Raw genomic sequence first — 9,164 nt, forward strand, 5'->3', positions numbered from 1 at the left:
CAGAGTGTCTGTGGTTCTGAGAAGTGATGGCCTGATGAAGCCTGAGCCTAAATCAGCAGTATTGCTCAGAGCTACAGAGGTTCCAGTATAGGGTTTGTTTTCTCAGTGTTTTGCATCGCAAGTCGTCTCAGATTGGGCCCCGCACTTTGCCCCCCCCCCCCCCCCGCTCTATATTGTCCATAGTCATCACCGTCATCACCCGTGATGCAACCCTATGGAATTAAATTAGACTCCAACCCCACTACAACCCCACTGATTTCCTGGGAAAGTGACCTCAGACGATGAATGAGGAGGCCGTCTGAAGTCACTCCGATTGCAGCTTTGTCTGATCTGTCATCTGTGAGGCTTAGCCCCCCCCCCCCCCCTCCCCACACACACACACACACTTATAAATCGGCACCATACACACACACACACACACTAATGCACACATATCTTTCGACACAGACCCACTCCTCTTTAGCGGTTCCACCGTAAGAGGCTGTGGTGGGCCCGGGGCGGTGTGCCGTGCCGTGTGGGTCCACCATCATGTGAACGTCTAAACCCCCCACTCACTCACTCACTCACTCACTGCCTGTCCAGATGTCATGCGACCCCTCTGAGCGTCCGCCTCCCTGAGGGCCGGTCCTGTGGACTGCACTACACTGGTGGCCTGCGGGCGGGAGAACAGCCGGGCTACACCAGGTGCGCAACTGAAGCGTCCTGTTTGCGGAGTGTAAAAGTAGTTGTAGAAGACTGGTTGATGTATTTCTTTTCATAGTCATAGTGTTTGCGTGTGTGTGTTTGTGTTTGTTTGTGTGTGTGTTTGTGTGTGTGTCTGTTTGTGTGTCTGTTTGTGTGTCTGTGTGTGTCTGTGTGTGTTTGTGTGTGTCTGTGTGTGTCTGTGTGTGTCTGTGTGTGTTTGTGTGTGTATGTGTGTGTGTTTGTGTGTGTGAGTTTTTGTTTGTGTGTGTGTCTGTTTGTAGTGTTGTAAACAGCATGGAAGCACTATTGTTCTTCTGGCTTCATGTGATCTTGGGTGTGAGTGACTTCTGATGATCCCAAAGCATCTACTCAGAGACGGTGAAGTTGTAATGTGTGATACTGACCCATGATGATGGCGGGTTGGGAATCTAGACCTTGATGTGTTATTGGGCCTCCCTGCACGCTGTTTATAGGGATGAGTCTGGGGGCTCTTAACACACCCCTGCTGTTTGACCTTTGTCCTCTACTCAAAAAACTGCTGAATGACTGGGCTATCTGACCGCATTTCTGCCAGGGTCTCTGCTGCTGAATGACTGGGCTATCTGACCGCATTTCTGCCAGGGTCCCTGCTGCTGAATGACTGGGCTATCTGACCGCATTTCTGCCAGGGTCTCTGCTGCGCCTGTGAGTTAGCCTGCGAGTTAGCATGTGCCGTCATGCTCGGGTGTCATGCGCTTGACCCACATAGTACCACCCAGCCTAAAATAACAGCGATCCCCAGACACCTGATCAAAGAGAAGAGGCCGTCTATTTCCGTCTGTTTATGAGAGAGAGAGAGAGAGAGAGAGAGAGAGAGAGAGAGAGAATATGAAAATGAGTGATGGAGAGAAGTGTGGGAATGTTTATGGAGGGGTGCAGGGGCCGGGTCCCCAGACGTCCCCTTCGTCTGCTGTGGACTGCAGGGGTGGGGGGGTGGGTTCTGGGGACCGGCCCTAATGGCTACATCCAGCATGAGAATCACTCCTCAGACATTCCAATTGCTGTATGTGTAAGATTGTCCCATTGTAGGGCACACTGCACTCCCATGCTTTAACATGCACCACACACACTTGTACAAGTGTACATATAACCTAAATGTGGGATATAGGCTAGACTTCTGTCCTTGCAACACCACACGATCAAATAAACATGTCACACAAACAACCCTAACCCCCCCCTCCTCCTCCTCCACCACACACACACACACACACACACACACACACACACAGTCTTATCTGTAGGACAGCAGGTGACTGATGCTATTATTGTCTCCTTTCTCCTCAGGGCCGACATGTCAAAACCGGACAGCTCGCCGCCATCAAGGTCATGGACGTCACAGAGGTAAGGTTTTCCCCTGACCCCCCCCCCCCACCTGTTTCCTGGCCGTGGGAAACCCCAGCGGACTGCCGCGTCCCGCCCTATCCCAGGCGTCCACAGTGGCCGCCCACGAGGCCTCTGTGTACTCTGTGAACTCTGTGAACTGGTATGAGAAGATGATGTAGACGTTGTGCCTTTTCATCCTCCTGACAGGACAACATCAGATTCACCCCCATTGGCCCCAGTCACTGTCATTTAATTCCGTTGTACTGAATGCTTATTTTAGTAGCCACATGCTTAACTTCAGCAAGGTGGCATCAGAGGAGAACTGGAATGACTCATGATGGTGAGGGGCAGAACTGACACACCAGGCTCTTTCTCTTGCCCTGGGCCAGTGGTTATGTTGAACCCTGGGACTCTTCTTCTGAATCTGATGTGGTCCTTGGTAAGAAAGCTGTAGTCCAAACCCAGGTGAACTACCAGCTCAAAAGCTATGTGTGTGTGTGTGTGTGTGTGTGTGTGTGTGATTTTGACTTTTTCTTTTGCTGCATATTTTAGGCATATATGGGCATATTTGCCTGGCTGTAAATGACAGCAGTCTTGTCTGGGTGTGTCAGGCTCACACACACACACACACACACACACACACACACACAACCACACACACACTCACTTAAGTTTTACCAGGCTGGTTTACAGGCAGGAGGGGCATCCGCATGCAGGAAATTTGAACTTCATCTTTACTTCATCTCCTCCCTGATGGCTGTGTAACTCTTCTCTCTACGCACCCAACACAGAGAGGTGGGGGGGACAGAGGGCTACATTTCCACAAGAAAGAGTCTGGCATGCGCACTGTACCTCGCCACATGTAATAAAACAGAATGGCACTTTTTAACAAAAGTATAGAGTACAGAAAACTATTTTTTAGAACTTCAAGCTACATTATGGGGGTCTTCACTATTTAAGAGTACTGTGTCACCAGCCAACTTGTATAGCTCCTTAAAATGATCATTCCCACCAGCTGCATAGGTCTGTCGGCATGTAATTTTGTTCTCCAGTAAGAACTATTTTTACTGCAAATACCGGTACTTTCCTCAAATGCTTCAGTGAGCAGGTTGGCTAGTTGTGCTGTAGTGAGCAGTTTGGCTAGCTGTGCTGTAGTGAGCAGGTTGGCTAGTTGTGCTGTAGTGAGCAGGTTGGCTAGCTGTGCTGTAGTGAGCAGGTTGGCTAGCTGTGCTGTAGTGAGCAGGTTGGCTAGTTGTGCTGTAGTGAGCAGGTTGGCTAGCTGTGCTGTAGTGAGCAGGTTGGCTAGCTGTGCTGTAGTGAGCAGGTTGGCTAGTTGTGCTCAGTGCCTGTTGTGGTGGTGTTGGTGTGTTTGCGAGGGATTTTAGTTGGCTGTTAGCTGTTGGCTACGAAGATGATTAATTAACACGAAAATCGTTGCCTGGTGTCCCTTTAAACAATGTGAACAAGCCAGGATTGTATACTGTTGAACAGTGTCAACAGACTTCATAGAGAATTGTCTCTTAAGCACACGTCTGGCTCCTATAGGCTATATATGGACAGAGAGTTTCTTATACACACACACGCACGCATATAAACAGCATACCATCTCACACACAAGGCAGAGACTCACATGCATGCAAATACATGCGAGCAGTACACATGCTGCACACACCCACACACATAGACAGACACAATGCGCTCTCTTCCTCTGGGCTTGTTCTGTAGGAGCCTTCTGTAGATGCAGTGTGTTTGGCATCGCTCTGAGGGTGTGTAACAACAGCACTGAGATGGGCGCAAAGCAGCGTAGCGCAGCACAGCTCCAGCAGGCCGCCATCATTACTTCTAAGCAGGGTTGGGTTTACAGCTGCGTCATAGCACTAACAGGGGAAACCACATGTGAGAGAACACACACACACACACACCTGCACATGCGCGCACACACACACGCACACACACACACACACACACCCCTCAGAGCATGTGAGGACACAACAAGAACATCTGAACCCACCTAGAAAACTGCAGGCACGACCACCCACACTCGTGTTAACGAACCCCTTCACCTACGAGCACACACACACACACACACATGCACACAGTGGAAACAAGCTAAAGCAATCATAGCTCTCATGCCTGCTTAATGCTAGGTTCTTTAGCGCACACACACATACAGTATGTGAGGCCTGCCTGAGCCTGCCTGAACCCCTGCCTGACCTACGCAGCTGAAAGAGGGAGGCTGGGAGAGAGAGAGTGACGGAGAGAGAGAGTGACGGAGAGAGAGAGTGACTGAGAGAGAGAGAGTGACTGAGAGAGAGAGAGTGACGGAGGGAGAGAGAGTGACGGAGGGAGAGAGAGTGACGGAGGGAGAGAGAGTGACGGTGAGAGAGAGAGTGACTGAGAGAGAGAGTGACTGAGAGAGAGAGTGACTGAGAGAGAGAGTGACGGAGAGAGAGAGAGTGACGGAGAGAGAGAGAGTGACGGAGAGAGAGAGAGAGCCTGTCTGAACTCCTGTCTGACCTCCACAGCGCCGTCTGAGGCAGTAGAATGTCAGAACTCAGCTAGTGCTGGCCACATGTCGGGGGTTGTGTGTGACTGAGTCCCTCCTTCGTCCGTGCCAGAGTCCCTCACAATGCGTTTCCCCCTCGTCTGCGTTTCACACAGTTGGCCCGTGGTGCTTGGCCCCCCAGCCCACCCCACCCCACCCGACATGTGTCCCGAAGAGAAAATCATCATCTTGAGCAATGGGGTCTTCTGAAGCTAAGCCAATCCAAACAGAAGTACTGTCATCCGAGACAAACTAGTCTTGGGAGGACATGGACAAACTGAGGCTCAGTGGCACTATGATCTCTCTCTCTCTCTCTCTCTCTCTCTCTCTCTCTCTCTCTCTCTCTCTCTCTCTCTCTCTCTCTCTCTCTCTCTCTCCCTTTCCCTCTCCCTCTCTCTCCCTCTCTCCTCTCCCTCCCTGAGAGATCTTGAGTGGTCAGCAGCATGAGAATTAGGTCAGGAGAATCAAAAACATTCTTTTTCGGCTCAGTATGTATGTCTGAATCATGCATTAGTTCCAAAATAGGCTTCATATGTCAGCTGTAAACCTATCTGCCCTGCTCCCTCTTGCCAGAAAACAACAGATTACATTTCCTCAGGGTTCAAAAGCTGTATATTTCACTACAGCAGGAGTGTCATGGTATTCCATGCAGTATGACTTTCCCATTGGTTGTCGGAAGCGTCTTTTGTTTGGCATGGGCCCGAGTCAGTGACCGAGACCAGCTGGCAGGGTACAACAGTGACTGTGTGTGTGTGTGTGCAGGATACGACTGTGCGTGCATGTGTGTGTGTGCGTAGGGTACAACAATGACTGTGCGCTTGTGTGTGTGTGTGTGCGTGTAGGGTACAACAGTGACACTGCGCGCTTATGTGTGTGTGTGTTTGTGTGCGTGCAGGGTACAACGGTGACTTTGTGTGTGCGCGCAGGGTACAGCAGTGACTGCATGTGTGTGTGTGCAGGGTACAACAGCGACTTTGTGTGTGTGTGCAGGGTACAACAGTGACTTTGTGTGTTTGTGTGTGCGCAGGGAACAACAGCGACTTTGTGTGTGTGTGCAGGGTACACAGTGACTTTGTGTGTGTGTGTGTGCACAGGGTACAACAGTGACTGTGCGGGATGTGCAGGATTGTTGAGCACAGGTGTGTTGTTGTTTACCTGTGCGAGGAGGAAAGGGTGTGTAGCCTGAGGGCTGTCTGCCGCTCCTCGAAAGAGGTGAGTAAGGCCAGCGTGTGTGTGTGTGTGTGTGTGTGCGTGTGTGTGTGTGTGTGTGTGTGTGTGTGTGTGTGCCAGGAACCTGCTCGAGGTTGCACCACCACTTCCTCTCTTGTCAGCTGTCATAGCAACAGCAACCTCCCCCACCCAGTTCTGCCCTGCTGAATCACACACACACACACACACACACACACACAGACACACACACACACACACACACACACACACACACACAGACACACGATGTGCTGAAACAGAGTGGCCAGGACTAAAGTGGGAGCGGACGCTGAGGGTCAGGAGGTGTGTGTGGGAAGATAGGGCCTGGACATTTGCCCTGTGTGTGTGTGTATACGTGTGTGTTTTTTCATGACACACAGTCAGTGGCTGGACAAGCAAAAAGGTTGTCGCAGCCAGGTTCAGCCAAACCAGTTTTACCAGTTGCCTCGGGGTGACCTGTATTTGATATCGTCCGGAGACTTGGTGGGGGGGGGTAGATGGAACATACGAGATGGAAATTGAGAAGGGGGGGGGGGGGTGGGTGGGTTGATAAGAGAATGTTGAGGAGCTTAGAGCTTTAAAAGATGCCTCGTCTCATTGAGTGAACTCTGAGATTGGAGGGATGTTTTGATGAGTGAACTCACCTCACCTCGCTCCACCCACACTGCTCTTCCTGACCCACATTTACAGAGAGAGAGAGAGAGAGAGAGATATGGGGGGGATTGTTTTCATTCTTTTGCAGACCATCTCTCCTGTGAGCAGTCTTTATGCAAACACACATTCTGTCTATGTCTGCCAATTCATGTTTGAATATCGCCATCTCTTTCATGTGACACACACACTTTCTAACTTCACTTTTTCCTTTTCTTGAATTGTTGTTCTGAATTGAGTGTTGTGGAATGTGTTTGGGTGTGTATGTATGAAGCTTGCGGGGCCTGTAAGAGTGTGTGGGTGTGTGCGGAGCTAGTGTGGCCTGTAAGATGTGTGTGTATATGTGTGTGTATGGAGCTTGCGGGGCCTGGTCTGTGTCTGTGTCTGTGTCTGCGCACGTGCCTGTATGATTGTGTGCGTGCGTGCGTGCGTGCAAGATGGGCCTCTCGTGCCCTTATGGTCCTCACAGACGGCGGGTGGTAACAAGAGGAGGATGACATCATCTCAGCTGCATGATTTTTCCACAAAGCGTGGAAAGGCTAAAATAACATTGATGTGTGTGTGGAGACACATCCGTGAGTTTGTGCACACACTTGCTGCAGCATCATTAATAAAATCGGGATGCTCACGTTGCCCATCGGCTCAATGGCTCTTTGTCAGACATGTGTAATGTATGTCACATGCTGTTGGAAATGCCTAGTGTGTCGAGTTAAACTCGGTCTGGGGAGTTAATGTCCGTGTGTGTGTGTGTGTGTGTGTGAGTGAGTTTGTGTTAATGGTCTACTCCCAGGGGTCTTGTGACTGCTTTTTGTGACCTCTTCTTACAATGGCACTTTCTGTGCGACCACAGCAGGACCTGTCTCCTGCTCTGTCATTCCACTCTGGGATGGGGAGAGGGGGAGAGGGGGAGAGATGGGGCTCTCCTGGCTGAAGGCCAAATGCCGAATCCCTCCCGTCAGGTTCAGGAACTTCAGCGACACATGCACACCCTGGATGAGACATGCCATAGTCACTAACCTGCTAGCGTACTGGAAGACCGTCTCTTAAATTCCTTATCAGCAGTGACATCGCTCTGACCTGCGACAGACTGAATGCAAGTCACAGACTCTAGAGGGCCCAGTGTAACGATACCCAGCTGGTATAGCTGTGCGGTATGTACGTTAAGTAAAACCTCCCTCCCTGACGCCTTAAGAGATGTGCTAGGAAGAGATGCTATGGGTTTGAGCTCCTTAAGAGACGTGCTAGGAAGACATGCTAGCACCTATGGGTTTGAGCTCCTTAAGAGACGTGCTAGGAAGACATGCTAGCACCTATGGGTTTGAGCTCCTTAAGAGATGTGCTGGGAAGAGATGCTAGCACCTATGGGTTTGAGCTCCTTAAGAGACGTGCTAGGAAGAGATGCTAGCACCTGTGGGTTTTGGCTCCCTTGCTGGCGCGCCCGCCTCCCAATCCGACGGTGCTGCAAGTTGCAGGTTCGAGCCCGGCCAGATGCAGGGCTTAACTGCGCGGTCGTTCAAACACGACGCTGTAACAATAGCGCCTGAAGGCATTCCGACAGCAGCTATCAGAGTCCCTGAGGCTTGTGTTCCAGACAGGGATTAAGCTCTGGGTCAGGACTACACAAGGGTCTCCCTGACTGATCTGCCTTCCTAGTGGCCTCTGCCCCCCAACTCTGCTCGCAGACGAAACTTAATCTTCCAGGAAACTGGACGCAGAGAGCACACCCACCCGCACATATGTCCACACGGACACTCAGGGGAATTCTTTTGGGTCAGAGCTTTTAAAGGCCTGTGAAAAGACTCATAACTTTAGGTCATGTGGCGGCAGGGTTTTTTGTTTTCACGCGCGTCATTGAAACCAGTGTTTTACGTGGTATGCGTGTATGTGCTAAGGCAGAAAAGGCTAAGAGGATCATGCATAATTAGGGGAAGCACAGCCATTGGAGCAAGGCTGCCAACATCTGCCCAGGCCATTTCATTTAGCCACACTTCATGAGCTGATTCCACTGCCTTTATTGGACTTTACATGATGCTCTCACTGCAATGGGTAATTAACATGCAATAGTACAGTTCCATTCAGGGCCATAAGCCATCTGGTGGCTTTTAGAAGTGTTGTTAACTGAAAGATGCATGTAGAATGAATTGTTTTTTGTTTTTGTTTTTTGAGGGGAAAAAAATGGAAAAGTATGTCAGAGGGATTCCCTTCCCGGAATGGCATGGCGGCGTGATATTTCTGAGAGGGAGAGAGAGAGAGATATTGTGGCAGTAGCAGCCAGGTTCTGTTATCTTAATCTGATGCCCTAATCTGCATTTCTTCCACTTTCTTCCCCCAAATTATTTGTCATAGGCTATACATACATCAATTATTTTAAATACTTTTGTCCAAAGCTACCATTAAGTTGCATATATTTTTAATTTCTGTGTGTTTTGGAGAATTCAAATGTGACATCCAATTTGATGTGAATTAACCCACTTCATTGTGTGTGTGTGTGTGTGTGTGTGTTACTGCAGGATGAAGAGGAGGAGATTAAGCTGGAGATTAACATGCTGAAGAAGTACTCCCATCACAGAAACATTGCCACCTACTATGGAGCTTTCATCAAGAAGAGTCCACCTGGGAATGATGACCAGCTCTGGGTAGGCCACACACACACACACACACACACTAGCACCCGTGACTAGCAGGAAGTGTGTGCCACACACACATCTCGACT

The 9,164-nt window shown here is 50.1% G+C and overlaps 1 protein-coding gene across 7 annotated transcripts in view; it reads left to right on the top strand.

The window, feature by feature from the left end:
• LOC143142222 (mitogen-activated protein kinase kinase kinase kinase 4-like) overlaps positions 1–9,164 on the top strand; it is a 62,373-nt gene that overhangs the window by 22,651 nt on the left and 30,558 nt on the right. For all 7 annotated transcript variants that reach the window (XM_076302994.1, XM_076302996.1, XM_076302997.1 and 4 more), the window contains exons 3-4: positions 2,008–2,064; positions 8,962–9,087. In XM_076302994.1, the coding sequence (XP_076159109.1) occupies positions 2,008–2,064; positions 8,962–9,087 (183 nt within the window). The remainder of the gene's footprint in view (positions 1–2,007; positions 2,065–8,961; positions 9,088–9,164) is intronic.

The sequence above is a fragment of the Alosa pseudoharengus genome, unplaced genomic scaffold (genome assembly GCF_046254945.1).
Source record: "Alosa pseudoharengus isolate Yale_2024_CS ecotype anadromous, Long Island Sound unplaced genomic scaffold, YU_APseudo_1.1 YU_APseudo_1.1_scf_24, whole genome shotgun sequence".
NCBI classification, from domain to species: domain Eukaryota; kingdom Metazoa; phylum Chordata; class Actinopteri; order Clupeiformes; family Clupeidae; genus Alosa; species Alosa pseudoharengus.